Source organism: Mastacembelus armatus, chromosome 19 (genome assembly GCF_900324485.2).
Source record: "Mastacembelus armatus chromosome 19, fMasArm1.2, whole genome shotgun sequence".
NCBI lineage: Eukaryota > Metazoa > Chordata > Actinopteri > Synbranchiformes > Mastacembelidae > Mastacembelus > Mastacembelus armatus.
This window is the reverse complement of record NC_046651.1, coordinates 9,644,521-9,661,838: the sequence shown is the minus strand read 5'-3', so window position 1 is coordinate 9,661,838 and position 17,318 is coordinate 9,644,521. Positions and strand designations below refer to the sequence as shown.

The 17,318-nt window shown below is 40.0% G+C and overlaps 1 protein-coding gene across 3 annotated transcripts; it reads left to right on the top strand.

Annotated features, from left to right (window-relative positions):
• Window positions 1-397: 397 nt before the first annotated feature.
• On the top strand, window positions 398-16,685 carry wdr90 (WD repeat domain 90). Of its 3 annotated transcripts, none has more exons than XM_026316196.1 (43): window positions 398-670; window positions 752-843; window positions 1,093-1,269; window positions 1,433-1,571; window positions 1,655-1,825; window positions 2,269-2,395; window positions 2,536-2,603; window positions 2,685-2,797; window positions 2,937-3,173; window positions 3,328-3,384; window positions 3,493-3,561; window positions 3,637-3,747; window positions 3,951-4,096; window positions 4,226-4,283; window positions 4,404-4,522; window positions 5,482-5,643; window positions 5,757-5,887; window positions 5,974-6,090; window positions 6,480-6,712; window positions 7,124-7,260; window positions 7,591-7,721; window positions 8,055-8,185; window positions 8,520-8,681; window positions 9,070-9,198; window positions 9,582-9,715; window positions 9,801-9,841; window positions 9,942-10,064; window positions 10,694-10,855; window positions 10,950-11,032; window positions 11,121-11,223; window positions 11,652-11,773; window positions 12,034-12,190; window positions 12,339-12,529; window positions 12,788-12,956; window positions 13,153-13,276; window positions 13,518-13,689; window positions 13,823-13,945; window positions 14,163-14,331; window positions 14,563-14,693; window positions 15,391-15,534; window positions 15,688-15,804; window positions 15,914-15,998; window positions 16,117-16,685. In XM_026316196.1, exons 1-43 carry the CDS (start codon window positions 607-609, stop codon window positions 16,272-16,274), a joined length of 5,589 nt encoding a protein of 1,862 aa, XP_026171981.1. In that variant the 5' UTR covers window positions 398-606; the 3' UTR covers window positions 16,275-16,685. The 3 variants fall into 3 exon arrangements, with proteins under 3 accessions (XP_026171981.1, XP_026171979.1, XP_026171982.1); XM_026316194.1 differs by having other exon boundaries at window positions 9,942-10,067; XM_026316197.1 differs by having other exon boundaries at window positions 1,090-1,269; window positions 9,942-10,067.
• The last annotated feature ends 633 nt before the right edge of the window (window positions 16,686-17,318 follow it).

Sequence of the window (17,318 nt, the reverse complement as noted above, 5' to 3'; positions counted from 1 at the left end):
GCTTTGCCTGGATGCTGAAACTGGAAATAACAATTGAATGAAAAGGAACAAAAAAGAACAGTAAAAACAAGTTTGGTTGGGAATGCATGACAGTGTTGCAGTGTTGATAGCAGTAACGTGTGGGTGGCAGGTAACCTTCAGCCATTAGCGATCAGGATGTGCCTTATTTACCAATTAATCAATTTAAAATGTCATATTTATGTGAGTTACTGTTATATAATTAAAGGGCAGGGTGGTTATACTACTTGTTAACACTGACATGTCGTTGACATTGTAAAAAAAAAAAAGTAATACAACACAAAAAATGTTGGCTGCCAAAAACGCCCATGACAAGAAGAACTTCATTACCCAGAGTTCCTATAAAGGAAACGCACAAACGTTGATAGCGTCGCGCTGTCGTTGGCAACGGCGCAGGCTGGAGCGGGAAGATCTGCCGTAAACTCAAAACTATTGTTTACTTGACACCGCGGTTGATTTTAAAGCTCTTGTTTGTCATGAATGATGTGAAACTAAATATTCTTATCGTTGTAATTACTGGGGCGCTGAGGGAAGCGTCCCCGACCGTTTTCGGCTGTGTTTGCTAGCTAACATTTACACTAAGGTTATATGGTCGAGTTTGAACAAGTTGCAGCAAGACTTTCTCGTTTTCGATTGTCAATGGCTTCAAAAGGTAAAATGAACTTTAATTTTTTGAACTAGTTAAAGTTAGTGTGGATGCGTCAACTAACTGAACCGTGTTTTGATTTCGCAGGTTGGCAGCATCCTTATGTTAACATATTCAAACATGTCAGAGTGGCAGAGTGGAAAAGGTCTGCAAAACAGGGCGATGTGTCAACATACACGGTAACTTAGTGCTACACACTATGACTGGTATTTAAAGTTACCCCCCTAAAAATTATCTTTCAACTATCTAGCAATTATAAATAACAAGTGTCATTTTTTTTAGTTTAAACCAAAAAACATTTTGGCTTGGTCCTTGTCAGTTTTAAATCTTATACAGATTTTCCATTTTGGGGTGGAGTATCACTTTTAACTATGAGTGGTCAAACCAAAGCTTGTTTTCTTAATCCTTGTTCTCTATGAACCAAGTAGGACAAGACACTGAAGTGTTTAGTGTTCCGCATCAAGGGTCCTGTTCCTGCCAACAGCTACATCCTGATACCCAAAAACAGTAACCAGTCTCTGGGGCTGACAGGATGCTACTTCTACCTCCTCTTCAGGCCCACCCCTGGCAAATACTTTGTGGTCCACCTAGATGTTGCTACCGAGGTATCAGAGCTGATTTTATTGGATGATCCTGACTATGTTTTTGTATGATAACAATGATTGGTATATGTATGCTACTGATGACTGGAGTTTATTTTGAAATTCATCAATAGAACTAATCCTCAGGTTTCCTTTTTTTCCCCTCGCTGTCTCCTTTGATGTGTAGAGGGGCCAGGTGGTTCGTATCTCCTTTTCCAACATGTTTAAAGAGTTCAAGTCCACAGCTACATGGCTTCAGTTTCCTTTCCTCTGCGGAGCTGCAAAAGATTCAGTCTATGAAAGCACGGCCAAATCTGCAAGACATGGTAATTCCAATTTACTTTAGCGTTTAATATAAGCTTGCTTATCTTGCTACAGTACTAGCAGCATTTCTGTTTTTGTGGCCCAGGTTTGGTGGGTCCAGCTCCCACTTCAGTGCGTTGGACCTGTCTGATGCTGAATCTGCAGTACACACTTTCTGTCTACCTCAGCCACTGCTATAATCACCTGAAGAGCATCAAGCTTTGCTCCAACATGGCAGTGAAAAACCTGTTTACCAGTGACCTGCTGTTAGATCCAGGTGATTTTCCCACCAAGGCGGTGTATGACAGTCTTTTCTGTTTCATAATGATACGATATATATGTGTATTACTTGTCAATGTGGTTTTCTGCTATTTTGAGGTCATGTCATGCAGAGAATAAGTGAAATGCATAAATATGTGAATATTCTTTACAGGGTGCTATCATTTGAAGACAGCATGCAGTGATTAGAAAAATATGGTTTTATTATTGAAGCTTGAAGAGCCCTGTCAATATGAAACCTTGTTTTATTCAAACCACACAAATTAAGGATGAAAGAGGAAAAGATTCTGTTTAATATAAAGAAAATTTTGAGAGCGCTTGAAGGCCTTTAGGAGATAAATATTTATACCTGTCATTCAGTGCATACTCAGATTTTGAATAATCTCTTAGTGTGTGTTCTCTTTGTGCGTGCATGACATCTCCAATTATCTCTTTCAACAGGAGTTTCCTTCAGTGAAGCCAAGCTGATGGGTCTGGCCTCTTCTCAGGGAACAGGCGCGATGCCCAGAGAAATGTCATTCCCTGTGCCTAAGGGAAGTTCCTGGCACGACCTCTATGATTACATCAAGTACGGTTACCTCACCAGGGACCAGGACGGGGATCATTGACATTGTGTTAAAGACAAGATCCACTATAAACACCTTTCTTGAAAACACAAAATGGGGGTTGTAATTTGGTCAAGATCAGCTTCTTGTTTTACCCCAACAGGTTTCCCTCAGAAGGAACAAAGTTACCCTTTGACTCCATTCAAAAAGACAGTCCCAAGGCTGAGACGAGTAAGTCATTTTCTTTTAATCTACACACTTTTAGCTAATACTGTTAAGAATGTAGCATTACTTCATTGTTGTCTTTACCAGGATGTGTTTCCAACCTAAGAAGCCCCATGAGAGAGAAGCCTCACTGTGTTAACCTCAGAAAACCGGTTAAGGATCGCGTGTCTCTCATCCAGCAAATGACCACCCCAAGATTAGTAAGACTGATGCTTAAAGTGCTGTGTTTTCACTAAGCATGATTTTTTGTTTCTGTACGTATGTCAGATGTATTCAAAGTGATTTATCTAGGAGGCTGCCGTTTTTATTTTTCAGATTTTTTTACTTCTGTGTCCTTAGCTCCCGATGAATCAAACCCCTGTGGTTGCTGACATACCTGAGCTTGGTGTGGTCTCTGTTCATCAGAAGGATGACAGTGTTTGCCATAAGGGTGATCAGCAGCAGCAGGAGTCAGTGTGCTCCAGTTTACGCCAGCTCACATCCAGGACATCCTGTGCTACCGATGATGATGGAGTTCATGTGTTTCTGCATTCTGAAGACACTTCCAGCAAACATGGGGCAGACAGTGAAGAAGAGGTGATGCTTCACACAGACTTTTTTCACACAAACTTAAAAGCCTAAGAAACCCCTCTTTTGTAAATCATGTTCAGTACAGCTGTTTTCTTTGACTCCCTGATCCCTTTTGTTTAGTTGACTCCAATGAAAATACTGTGTATTGTTATATTCCCAGTATGTCTGCACTCCCGTTCCACATCCTGTCCATCTGTCATCATCCAAGAAAGCCACGGTAAGAGATGAGGACTGTGGAGCATGAAATGAAAACAGTTGCTGAGACACAATTTATTTAAGAATTCCTTTGAAAACAATTGTCTCTACTTTTCCTGCTCTTCTTTAGAAGCTGCTTCCAGACCCGATTCTCAGGCTTAATCGAATCATCGGCTTCGGAGGAGCCACTACTAAATACGTATGCTCATCAGGACTTAAACTGTTAAATCAATGACAGACAGAGGTCTAACAGCAGGTCTTTATTACACTGTAGGCCCTGTGGACCAAATCGGGTGATGCAGTGGTATATCCATGTCATGCTATTATCGTCTCTATGAATATATCCTCTAATAAACAGAGATTCTTCATCGGCCATACTGATAAGGTAAGTGAGCTGTGATGTTTAGTGCAGCAGAATCATTTCCAGCACTGATTCTGCCAACATCCTACATAAGATACTTTGTAAGTGTGATTTACTTTATTCATGGTTTATGAATGCATGTTTCATTCAGTGAAGAAAGAGAATTTTCTAGTGTTCATTATAAAATTTCAATTCTTACAATATCTCTCCACGGGTTTTCACTGTAGGTGTCTGCACTCGCTTTTAATGGCAACACAACAATGCTGGCCTCAGCACAAACTGGCAAGCACAGTGTAGTACGAGTATGGAACTACAACAAAGGAAACTGCCTGGCCATGTTTAAGATTCATGCTCATTCATTATCCTCTCTTAGGTAACCAATTATACACACCCACTCACATATGCAACTTACATCACATGGAAGTGTGACCTTATGTGAGCGCTGCTTTCTCAAATTGATTTTGTCTTTTTTTTGTTCATCTTTGATTTTTTTCCATCTAAGCTTCTCATATGTCGGAGGGATTCTCTGTGGAGTGGGTAAGGATAGACACAATAAAACAGTAAGTGCAGCGAATGCTAATTCTCCCTCATGAAAATACAAAAACCTTATTATAGTGTATGACTCGGCAAAGCGGTGAGTTGACTGCCTCTATTTGCTGTCTGATTTCAACCTTTCATAGATGGTGGTGGTGTGGAACACTCTGAATGTTAGTAAAGGTGGAGAAGTGACAGTCTTAGCCAAAGCACATACAGACGTGGATGTTCAGACCATGAAAGTTGCCTTCTTTGATGATACAAGGTACCCTTCTTTCTTTGTGGTGGTAGTTTTGACTTTTATTTGTTCAAATTTTCAGCCATCAGCATGTTTGTATATTTGGGAATGTGTTTCTATGTGTTGGCCTTGTAACAGTAAATGTTGCTGACATTTCATATATCTGTTCACTGATTCACACTTAACATAGTACAGTACATGTTGTTTTAGAGGTCTGTAACAAATATAACACCAAAATATTTTTTCAGACAGTGAGTTGCTGCTGTTATACATCATACGCACAATGATAAACATCATCTCATAGAAATAAAGGTTTACACTCTCAAAGTTTCGAGCGTTATATAAAGTGGGTTTATTTACCTTGTCTTTTGTAAATTTTCAGTCAAAAAATTTTCATTCAGTTTATATATAGGTGTTTTTGTAAATGTAAAATCTTTTGAAGGTGCTTAAATTACTAGGGTTTTATAGTGATTCTACTATCTGAAGAGCTACAAATGTCATTATTTATGAAGTGAGGATCTTGCAATGCCACATTAGCATAATTTGATGCATGGATGATACTATTCCTATGGTACTTTGCAATAATATAAAGGTGGATGTGTGATGTCATGACAGACCCAACAGTGCTCTGGCATCCTCACAACTCATGATCCTTTAAAGCTCTCAGTGGACTGCAAACAGCTGAATCTTCAACCTTAAGGTCAGGCAGGACGCAACTTTAAATGTAGATATAGGTAAAGACAGACTGCACACAGTGTTGGTAAAAAGCACTTAGATGTTTTATGTCAGGAGCATATGGAGGAATCCTGTAACGGTCCACTCCCTCACCTCCTGTGTCATGTACCCTCGGTACAGGAAGGTGTGGAGAGTGTGAAAGGTGAGAAGACCGTGGCTGCAGCGGCAGAGAACAAACCGGCCTCATGTCTGCTGGCCAGTAAATTAGAAATCTGAGTTTGTGGGTTAATCTGTGAGTGTGCTGGTTTCAGGATGGTGTCATGTGGTCGAGACAATATTCGTCTGTGGCGAGTGCGGAATGGGACGTTGCGCTCTTGTCCAGTAAACCTTGGGGAATACCACTCAGTGGATTTCACCGATGTGGCCTTTGAGGAGGGAAACACTTTCAGCCAGCATCTTGAAGACAGAACGCTGTGAGTGAGCAATCACTGAACTACAGAGGTTTATTTAGCAGTGGTAGAAGCATGTATCAAATCTGTTGTTATTAAAGTATTACTGTTTTCACCCTGTAACTGTTGTCCTACAGGTTTGCCAGCAGTCGGAGTGGTCATATCTTTGAGATTGACTACAGCAGAGTTGTTATTAGAAATGTGAGGAGGCTGTTGCCTGCACAGCAGCAGCATGCAGAGCGCAGAGAGAAATGGACTTTTAACTCAGGTCTGATTGAAATCAGTCAAAGAGAGAAAAGTATTTTTCAGTAGTTTAAACCTGTGAAGGCTACAAGGTATATCTGTCTGTCCCAGGTCCAGGTATTGCCATCAACAGCATCAGTGTGTCCTCGTCATTCTGTGCCACGGGCTCTGAAGATGGGTACTTGCGTCTCTGGCCCCTAGATTTTTCAGCTGTCTTCCTGGAGGCTGGTAGGGTTAACAGAACGTGACATAACAGTTCCCACTCCACAGGCAGGGATCTAATCTTTAGTTTGTGTATGCTTAGATAGCATTTTTTAGTTTGCAGGGGATGCATTTATCAGGTTCTGTCTGATTTGTGCAATGAATATTAGGCATATCACACCATGTTTGAATTTTCATAGTGTATCAAAACATAACAGCGGGATCCTTCTTAGCTGGACCATGAATTTTGCTTCACTTTGTCAGGTTGTTAAAGGTAACAGAAAAAAAAAGATCTTTGTCATCAGCTCTGTGTACTGGCATTAATATCCATGAATTTATATGGCCACTGTTGCAACCTTGCACAGAGCAAACATTCTCTTTGGAAAATAGGTCTGATTTGTGTCGTTGTTTTCCAGAGCATGAGGGGCCTGTGAGCCTGGTGTCAGTCTCATTAGACAGCCTTCAGGTGCTGGCAGCCACCTCCACTGGTAACCTGGGTTTCCTCGATGTGCGCAGCCGTGGTTACAACACACTTATGAGGTCGCATACAGACACTGTGCTTGGCTTCAGTGTAGATTGCATTCGTCATCTCACGACAGCCTCTGCTGATGGCACAGTGCGCATTTGGAATATGGATTCTTTGCATCAGGTTATTACAATAATAATATAAATGTATAATGTACTATTTATGTGCTTTATTGATATTTATCATGTTTCAGGCCTCAAAGGAAATTATTTTAATTTTCATAAAATCATCTGTGTCTGTCTTTGTATTTATTTCCTGTTTGTTAAACAAGACTAATGGTTCAAGTCTCAGTTACAGTCTGAGTTTAGAAAAACCAGGCATAGCCTTTTTATGTGGCTCTTTGTCTGTTGTCCTTTCTCTGTTGAAGCAAGACCATGTGAGGCTGAGCTTTTGTTCCCTGTCAGACTGTTTTGTGCTGTAGAGAGGAGAGATACTTGTTAAGGTTGTCTGTCTTTGTTGGCAATAACCATCCCTGTTACAGTTGGCCTACTTGTTATTGAGCTAAATGTCTGTCTTGCTGTCTCCTCTGCTTAGTTGTATGATTTTGTGTCCGAGGACAGCCCCTGCTCAGTGGCCTTCCATCCCATCGAGCAGATCTTCTCTTGTGGCTTCAGTTCTGGCATCGTCAGAGTGTTTGATATCTCCAGTGCCAAGCTGCTGGCTGAACACAAGTATGTCTAAACTAATGAGTGTTGGAACAATTACTTTATGTTATGGCATGACATGTCAAGGTGGGTCCAGTGCTTTCAGCTGTTTGCGGCAATCGTGTGCTTTTGATTATGATTATGTAAAATATGCTACAAAGTGACTGAAATGGTAAACTGACACATTTTCAATTATATATTAGCATCGATAGTACATACAGGTTTCATGGCATGTGTTTTGAAATACTAAAGCTTGTGCATCTTGTGTGTGTGTGTTAAAGGGCAAGGAAGAAAAGTAATGAATGGTTTTGTGTTTTTGTTTCTACATGTTTTTTTTTATGTTTCTATATATTACAGGGAACACAGAGGTGAGGTGGTGGGACTTACCTTCTCTCCAGATGGGCAGTTCATGTACAGTGCCGACTCTCAGGGCTCTCTGGCACTTTACGATTCCTCTGAGGAAGATCACAATGTGATCCGAGTAGCATGTATGTAAATATATGTACAATTCAATGCACAAACACACCTCAAGTTGATTTCAGTGCATGGTATGTTAGATTTATCAGAAATATCTTCATTAAACAGTTAAACATTTATACAGACACAACATCAGATTTCATCAGTTCTCTATTCCATTACATAAATTGACCTCACTCAAATAATGCATACATTTAATATATTCATATATTTATATTTATATAGTATTTATTAGCAACTGATAGTGAATCACACAATAGCTTACAGGGTGGAATCACAGAGAAGCTTAATATATCATGTTCAACGAGGGTGTTGTTTCATTCACTCTGTACCTGGTTACCTAGGTAATGTGGCAGCCCAAGGCACTGACCGTGCTCCAGATGCTCTCACAGTGAGCAATGACAGCCGCTGCTTGGCTTTTGTCGGTCCCTCGGAGTACATTGTCACCATTGCTGACGCACGGTCTCTGGATGAGGTATCTTGCACACTGTCACCTTTAAGCCCCATACCATTGAGTGCACTGCTCAGGCAAATTAAGGGGACATCTCCTTTAAGAGTTACAAAGGAGCAGTGAGGCAGCATCGCCCGATTGTTGCTTCTCTTTTAGGTGTTTTTTTTCTCCCCAAATCTTAACTGTATACTATATAGAACATTTTCACAAGATGAAATTCAATGTGCTATAACTGCTCCTAGCACTTAAAGTTAATTCATCATCATTCTATCTTTGGAAGGCATGTTATTTAGTTTTTGTATATACTGTACTACTGTGCTCATACTTGATTACATTGACCAATGCCATCTCTGTCTAGTTGCTTCATGTAGATGTGAGTATTTTGGACGTAGAGAGCCCCTACCTGGATTCTGCTCTGAAAGTCTGCTTCTCTCCCTCCTCCACTGAGCACTTGTTGGTTGCCACGTCAACTAACAAAATCCTCTGGGTTAGCACCAAGACAGGCCGTCTGCTTCGAGAGGTAACAACACCGAACTTTACCAACAAAATCTAGGTCTGAAACTCAACAAAAGAATTGTTGAGTTCAGGATAGAGCATTTACGTGAGACACAAGAAGACATGTAACAGGGTCTAATATCTGTCGCCACTCAACTTCATGAATGGTGACTGGAAATTAGTGAAAACATTTTATAGTCTTGTCTGAAAGGTGACTTATCATATGGCTAAGTAATTAAAGTATTTAAAAGGACGTGTGGGATTTGAGAACAGGTGGATGTTGTGTTGAGCAAAAATCAGGACACACATTGTACTACAGTATATACTGTATAAGAGTTTTGTTATGTACAGTTTGACGCTACACAATCATTTGATCCTGTTGTCAGTAATGTGTGTTTCTGTCCTCCGGACAGGTTTCTAAGGTGCACAGACACCAGTGCTCATCCTTGACTGTGAGTGAGGACAGTCGATTCCTGCTAACAGCTGGAAACAATGCAGTGAAAGTGTGGGATTATAACATGCAGCTTGATATTAACTCACAGGTAGCTTACAATTAAAGAATTGATATCATTTTTTTATAAATACTACAATATACACTGCAAATTATCAATTTATTGTTTGGTAAAGTCACAGCTGCTGCTTTTTTGCATTTACATGATGTCTCAAATAAATGTTAACGCAAAGTTGATATTGAAAACATCACACACTCACATTTAAGAAACTTAAATCAGTTTCTAAAATTATTAAAAGTTGCCGTACTTGATTAACACTATTTAATTTTCTCACCGTAATCACCTAATTAACTAATTGTTTCTGCTTTATAAACAAAGTAGGTTGTCTTCATTTAATTTAGCAGCAGTGAACAGTAGAGTATCAGTAGTTCATGTTGTGTCAGTAGTAATTGAAGCATGTGTTTGTCTATTAGATGTTCATCGGCCACAGTCAGCCCATCCGCCAGGTGAGCTTCACCCCTGACCAACTCACAGTTGTCTCAGTGGGAGACGCCATATTTATCTGGGACTTCCTGGCACATCCTCTTGACTCTTTGACTGAAAGCCGGTAATAATCTGTTGTGTATCGTATTCATGTTTTTTTTGGGCTTTTTTTTTTTTTGTACATTTCTAAAACTTCTCTTCTCTCACAGTTCACCTTTCAGAGTAAGTCACATCTCAGCTCCTAAAACAGGTGCGTTTAAAGTTCATAGTTCTGCTTAAACAATGTTAAATGTGCCTGTTGTAAAAGTTACTCACTAATTACAAACTGTTTCTTTTTTCTGTTTGAACAGCTCACGCAGATGCTGAAGTGAGTAGAGTTCAAGTGTCCAATGGGATGCCTCGACAGACAGCGCCCCTCCCCTTCTCTCCTCCTCCACGACTGAACGTCAGCACCATCGACGAAATTGACCAAGGTGGTAAGTTCTCTTTTACAATTTTAAATTATACAAAAGCACTTCCTGTCTTTTGTTAGTTCTGTGATTAGATGACAAAACTGAAGCTCTTTTATGAACAAATTTGTAGCTGGCCAATTCTGACCAATTTTCAAATTGCATGAGAAAAACAAACATGTATTTACACACATCTGCCTTTGTCTTTATAACTTAACAATAAATGAAAAAGTCTCAACAGTCATCGTAGTAAAAAGGGTAAATTTGCACCTAATCAGTTGGAGCTTGAATTTACACTGAATTAGGTCTTATTAGTGTTGTGGCAAAATGCATTCACAAAACTGTGGTAATTGCTCAGCTGTGACTAAGATTTGGGAAATGTTCCAAATACAGGTGCTTGCTTTTCAGTTAATGCTTTTTGAGTAGTCCATCCATTCATGAACAGATTTTCAGCACGTTTTATTTCTAGTTTGTGTTTCCAAGAAGTTTTACAAGAGGAGGTTTCAAAAACAATGGCAGAATATTTAAATAAATTTAATACAGTGATACATCTTTCTGATTTACAGTACACAGATTTACAGTATGAGTATCAATAAGAGGTGTTGAATGGATGCAGAGACTTGACTCTTTCCTCTCCTGTCTCTCTCCTGCAGGTTTTGGCCACTCATCTATGTGTGATGACTCCCCAACCATGTCAACTGTTCCAATCAAAACCACAGGTTCAGGTTCTTCATCTGACCTCAAACCTGCTGTCTCCTTTCTCAAAGTCACAGAGCTGAGCACATCTCACCTTAATACCACTCACATGGACACTGGCAAGTGCTCAATATATTGACAGTGAACCCACCTTTTGTTGTTTTTTACCTTCCACCCTCTGTGTTTTTAAATGCTTTTTTTTTTCTAATTTAGTTGATGTGAGGAGGAATAAGTCAGTGCGACCAGATTGTTACAGGCATTTTATCCCACGTTTCAATACCTCCACTCTTGGTCAGGTAAAGAGCACTTTGTCTAATGATAGACTCAAGTCAGTGAATGTATTAGTTTGTTTGCTATCCAGTCTTACAGTTCTCTGTCGTCCAGGCTGCTGCGGCTCCCCAGCCAGGAAATGAGGGCATAAAACTGAAAACAGTGATTGGCTACAATGGAAATGGCCGTGGCAACATGGTCTGGAGCCCTGACCAAGGTTAACATAAGTAAATCAAAACCTGTAAAAAGAAACGGATGCCCGCTTTGCAAATAAACAAAGCACGCACATAGTCAGAGAGAAAATAACTGACAGCAATGCTAGTTTTGGCCATTTATCTGTCTGTGATGACACCTGGTGTCATGATGACACACTTATCTCCAGAGTTTATATAAATATATTTGGGTCTGACCTATAGTTAGAAACTGGGTGTAATGTTACCATGACAGATGTACTTTCCCAAGCATGAAGGTAGTTCTAAAATATGGCTGCAACATTTGTTGTTTTTCCTCTGACATGTTAGAAAATTCAGCCCATGAAGATGTATAAATACAAACTTTAAATGCTAACAAAAGCTAAACTAAAGCAAAATTGCAATGCACAAAACTGTGTTTTTGGTCATTGTTTTGTCTTCATTTGTGTTGCAGGTTTATTTGCATACTCATGTGGCAGTGTTGTGGTGGTGGAGTACCTTCATACAGGAAGGCAGAAACACTTGAAGGGCCACAGCGAGGAGATTTCCAGTCTTGCAGTCACAAATGACGCACGGGTACATTTTAATTGTTTTAGACTTAATGTTATTGACACTGAATTAGAACATTAACCGTGACTGTAATTTGTGACAGTAATGACAAGTGGTTGCTGGACCATGACATTTTTTGTTTTTGCACTGGTGTCGGATTTTTAAGTTTAGCTCCTACTGCCACAAAAACAGGAGAATTTGTAACTGTCTGAAATCTTTGCTATATTAATCAATTTTGCATTGTTTTATGGAATCTATGATGCTTTTGTCTTTTGTCTCCTGACCAGACAGTGGCATCAGCTTCTGCTGGCAGTAATGGTAGCAGAAGCCTCATCTGCATTTGGGATGTGCAGAATGTAACTTGTCGTAACACCATCTCCTACCACAGCGGGACAGTGCAGAGTCTCGCTTTTTCCAGAGATGATCGCTTCTTCCTCTCTGTGGGTCAGTAAAATTTCACTATTTCATTAACATTTCCTGCAAATTTAAATTTGATCTTTTGCGTCACTCAACACAATGTTAAAATAAAAATAATGCCTATTCTACAACCAATGAAATAATTCTGCTTCTGCTGCCTTCCCAACACTCCCAGGAGACTTCTCTGAACCAGAGGTGGCTCTGTGGAGCAGCGAGACATTCCTGATGCTGTACAGCATGAGAGCGTCAGGGCCGATCCATGACGCAGCCTTCAGCCCCTCAGCAGCTAGCCAGTTGGCCTGTGTGGGCAGCCAAGGGGTTTACTTCTACCTCATCCACACCCATGGCCATGATGTAGACGTCAAGGTAACCCCACAAAGGCAGACTTGGTAGTTTAAGAAAATGAAGTTGTCAAAACATTCTCAACTCAAGATCCACTGTGTTGGCTAAAAATGTGTGGTGTTTTATTCTGTGGTACTTTAATATGTCCAAAACATATTTATATTTTGTTAGCATAAAGATCTTACTCGCTTTGACACATTAGGATTAACCACTCTTTCGCTCTTAACCACTCTTTCGCTCTTAACCACTCTTTCGCTCTTAACCACTCTTTCGCTCTTGCAGGTTCAGAATGTGAAAGCACCAGCAGAATTGGGTGACGTGGAGCTAACGGCTCTGTGCTACTACATGGAGTCTTTTCTGTTCACCGCCACCAATCAAGGGCATGTTTGTGTCTGGGACATTAACACACAGCACTGCTTTATGACCTGGGAAGCTGATGCGGGAGAGATTGGTACAAATTTATTACTGTATATTTTCTTGTTATATTCCACTCTGTCATATAGATAACATTTTTAGCAGAATACTAATCTATTATATTTCATTTGGAAAAATAGCCAAAACTGTTATTTTGAGTTAGGTCTTAAAGGTACTTTGATCCTGGGTGGTTTCTATAAGTGGTAATTGGTTGATGCGGTTTCTTGCTGTAGGAGTGCTGCTGTGTCGAGGGAACCGTCTGTTAACAGGCAGCAACACCCTCTGGTTGCGACTGTGGGAGGTAGAAGCCGTACAGGGTGTGAAGCCTCAGGAAAAAGTCTCCAATGTGGGAGACAGGTCTGTCGCTAATTCTGTAATCATCCTTACTGTGGCTTGTCTAGGCAGTAGCCTCTTTTCTTTAAGTGTCTTGTGCGATTTATACATGCTGTACATGCCATCTAGAGTCCATTTGTAGGGAGGAACACTGAAGAACACAATTCTTCTTATTGTGAGAACCAGACAAAGACTGAATATGGTACACTTTCAATCTCAAGTGGTTATGTCTGCAATTTATTAATGAGTCATTGTTTTTGGTTAGTGGGACCACAGTGGTGTTAGAGAAAGAGATAATGCTGGATGGTGCGACGGTCAGTGCAGCATTTGATAACACAATGGACATGGGCATCATTGGCACCACAGCAGGAACCCTCTGGTACATCAACTGGTCAGACAATAGCAGCATCCGGTTGGTCAGTGGACACAAAGTCAAGGTACCAGTGTGAGCTCTGGGAACATAACCAAAAAATTAACAAAAATGCACCTTTTAAATAGCAAAAAATGACAGGTTGTTTTTAAGAAGTGAGGATCATGCTGTTAATGTTTGTCTGTTTGTCCTCTTTCCAGGTGAACAATGTGGTGTTCAGCTCTGATGAGAGCCATTTTGCTACCTGCAGTGAGGACGGTAGTGTGAGGGTGTGGTCGTCCTCCAGCAATGAACTGGTGGTGCAGTTCCAGGTCCTCAATCAGGTGAAGGACAACACAAATATTTTAAGTGAAAATCATAGTCCACGTTCAGAATAAGGACATCAGGGAAGACAGAAGGACAGCTGTAGTGTTCCTAATGGAATAAATTATACAACTTCATATGTTCATTAAATTAACTGGTGGACTCCTAGAGTTTCTACTCCAAAGCAATTTGGTGAAATGCAATTAAAACCAGGTTGTGTTTTTCTCTGTTGGTCAGGCCTGTGGCTGTGTATGCTGGAGCCCTTCTTCCATTAAGGACAATGCATATGTGGCTGCAGGATATAGCGATGGGACCTTGAGAATCTTTCAGCTTGCGTCCTCAGAGATGGAGATGAAGCTGGATCCCCACCATGTGGCTGTCACTGCCATCCAGTACTCTGCTAATGGTAAGAGAGGACTGCAGGGCCAAAAACATGAAGTGTTTGAAGTACTTCTACTACCTGCTTTGCAGGATGTTTCTGTTTACTCCTTTTAGAGATTTGTAGGCGTTTCCTGCTTTGATCTCCAGTGAAGGGGTTTATATCTGTTCTGTTTTGAGTGTGCCCATGTGCAGGCATTAAAGTTTAATGCTATATTTCACCCAGTTTGACTGGTCCAGTGGTTTTGGTCCTCTGCAGGTCATGTGATTCTGTCAGCGGGGAAAAATGGTCTAATAGCTGTCAGCAGCCCAGTGAATGGAGCGACTATCCGTGTCATCAGGGACCACAAAGGAGCAGTGATTACCAGCATCCAATGTGTGAATGAACAGGTCAGCTCAATGAGTCTAACCCAGGAGCACAGCTTTGTTAGAGCTTAACTTTTCACCACAATGGAAACAGTGAGAGACGTGCGAGATGTTAGAATTGCCTCAGTGAGCAGCATTTTGAGCAATCGATTAGAAAATATCATCCTATGAGTACACTCCTGCAACAGCAGTCAGATGTTTATGAAACCCTTCATACATTACTCTTGACTTAATTTCACTCTGAAGTTTTACTTCCAGTAGGTGTGTTTTCTGTGTACATTTGTTTGTATTAAATTTATTATATACTATTATAAAACATAGACAGGTATAGATGTATTTTGTTTTAAAATGATCTTTTTAAATCTGCCTCACTTTTGAAATACACTTAATTTTTTTTTTTATGACTATAATTTTCTTCTGGGGATCAATAAAGTGTCATCTAATCTAAATGCACTTAATTTTTGCAACACATCATTATCGCTTAATGTTGAGAAACAAAGTGGTACTCATCTCTTTCAGCACAAGTGCTGTTGACAGGTTTTCAGCCTGACCCCCATTATATCATCCTTTGCGCTGATGATATAAGGTTATGTATCTTATTTGATGTTTAAATGCGAGAAAGAATTTGCTTCCTGATATTGTACCTTTGGTTCTTGTAACATTTCATGACACCTTTTTTCTTCAGTATGTGTCTAAAGCTGTTTTATCTTCTAATCTGTAGTGTAAGAATTTCGGACTAGAAGGAAATGAGATGTGGTTGGCTGCCAGTGCTGACAGACGTGTCAGTGTGTGGGCTGCCGATTGGTTGAAGGACAAGTGTGATCTACTGGACTGGCTGACATTTCCTGCTCCAGCCTATACTGGGGTACCACCTATAGTTTTTGTAATTGTACATCATACATGACTGGGCCTCTCACTCCGATATATATATTTATTTATGCTGCAGGTCTTTTTACTTTTGCTTGGAAAGGTTTACACACCTTAGCTGTTTTATATTACCCTAAACTCTCTGTTACAGGATGACAGCCCACCACCTAGCCTGGCTGTCTTCTGCCCATCTAACCCTGATTTGGTGATCTACACTGGCTACGGAGTAGAGAAAGAGTTGATCTTTCACAGCCTGACTAAAAAACAGGTACTATATCTCCTCCTCTGTCACTACTGACTTAGTTGTGATTCTTCCATGCCTTCACACTGTTGCTGAGAAAATATCCACAAATGTGTGATCTAATTTTTAATTACAGGTAATAAAAAAGATTGCCCTGCCCCACTGGGTTACATGCTTCAGCTTTTCTGCTAAGAATCAACTCATAGCTGTGGGATCGAAAGGTAAAGTCTGCTCTTGTTTTTATGAAGTATCACTATATGGTCCCAGTAAAGAAATTAGCAATGCAAGTTTTTAGCATGTGTGTAATTAATTTCTCACTACATGTCCAATGTTTATCAGAACGAGTACTGAAGTTGATCAAGTCAAGCAACGGCATGTTTCAGGACTTCCTGTATCACAGTGACGCACTACAGACGTGTCACTTCTCTCCCTCTGGAACACGTCTCTTCACTGTGGCTTATAATGAGATCCTGCTGTGGGAGGTGCAGGGCCTCTAAGGACCTCCCGTCTGTTTATAAACCCCAAAACTTGCAGGTTTATCCCCTTTCACATGTGGTGCCTACTTTATGTTCTTAATTTATGTAATTTTATCATTCAATCTCCATGAAATACATCTTTATATTTCCTAGAGAAGTTCTGTGTAAATTTTGCCACGTTAGAGTTTATAAAATTCAGACATTTGTTTTAAAATACAGCCATTTTATTGAAGGGATTGTTTTGCTTGTCCTGCTTAAATTATATTAACTATTGGTTTTAAGTTTTCTTGCTGTGAATTCAAGTGTGTTTGAATGTTCACAAGAGTTTAACTGTTGTCATATCTGCTGTTTTTAGTAGTAGACAGAATTATGGTTTTGTAGGCTGCTGTAGGATGGGATGGAGTTTAAATAAAAGGCAGCATGTAAAATTAACGTTTGATGATGCAAGAGTGGTGCAGATACACGTGTAAAAGAGGACACCTGTATTTCTGTTTCCTCCTTCCACAGTCACATTTGCATTGTCCAACAATGATGGTGGACAGGTGCATTGATCTTCATCTTCTTCATCTTCTAAAGTTGTGTAATAATTTTTTAAAAGGTCCTAGAGGTAGTGAAATGCACGCTCTTCATCTTGTCTAACAGGTCAAATGCTTGCATACAGATCCTTAAATGCAGTACTACCAGTGTTTTTACTTCTCAGATTTCGTTCTAAAAATACCATATGTAGTGTGTGTGTGTGTGTGTGTGTGTGTGTACCTGTACTTTATCTTTGTGAGCACCATTTTGAGCATATTTCTATCAAGGTGAGAACATTTTTCCAGTCCTAAATTGGTTCAGACTCCTGTTTGAGGGTTAAGACTTGATTTTAGGATTAGGGTTTAATTATAACCCTTGGATATGCTGGTTTCTGTGAGCAAAAGTTTTAATTTTTATAGTTTTAAAATTTTTTGAATTAATAGCATTTTTGTCGATTTAATGGTTTCAGCCATTGATGTAATTTCTAATTCTGTATTCTTTGTTAATGTATTGTGCAGCACTTTGGGCTGCATTCATTGCTTAAAGGTG

Bases quoted from the DNA above. Each gene is read 5' to 3' on its own strand.
- wdr90 (XM_026316194.1), top strand. From the start codon at position 607: ATGGTCGAGTTTGAACAAGTTGCAGCAAGACTTTCTCGTTTTCGATTG. The intron at 2,798-2,936 runs GTAAGACTGATG...CTGTGTCCTTAG, and splicing joins AAATGACCACCCCAAGATTA to CTCCCGATGAATCAAACCCC. The intron at 13,277-13,517 runs GTCTGTCGCTAA...GTTTTTGGTTAG, and splicing joins GTCTCCAATGTGGGAGACAG to TGGGACCACAGTGGTGTTAG.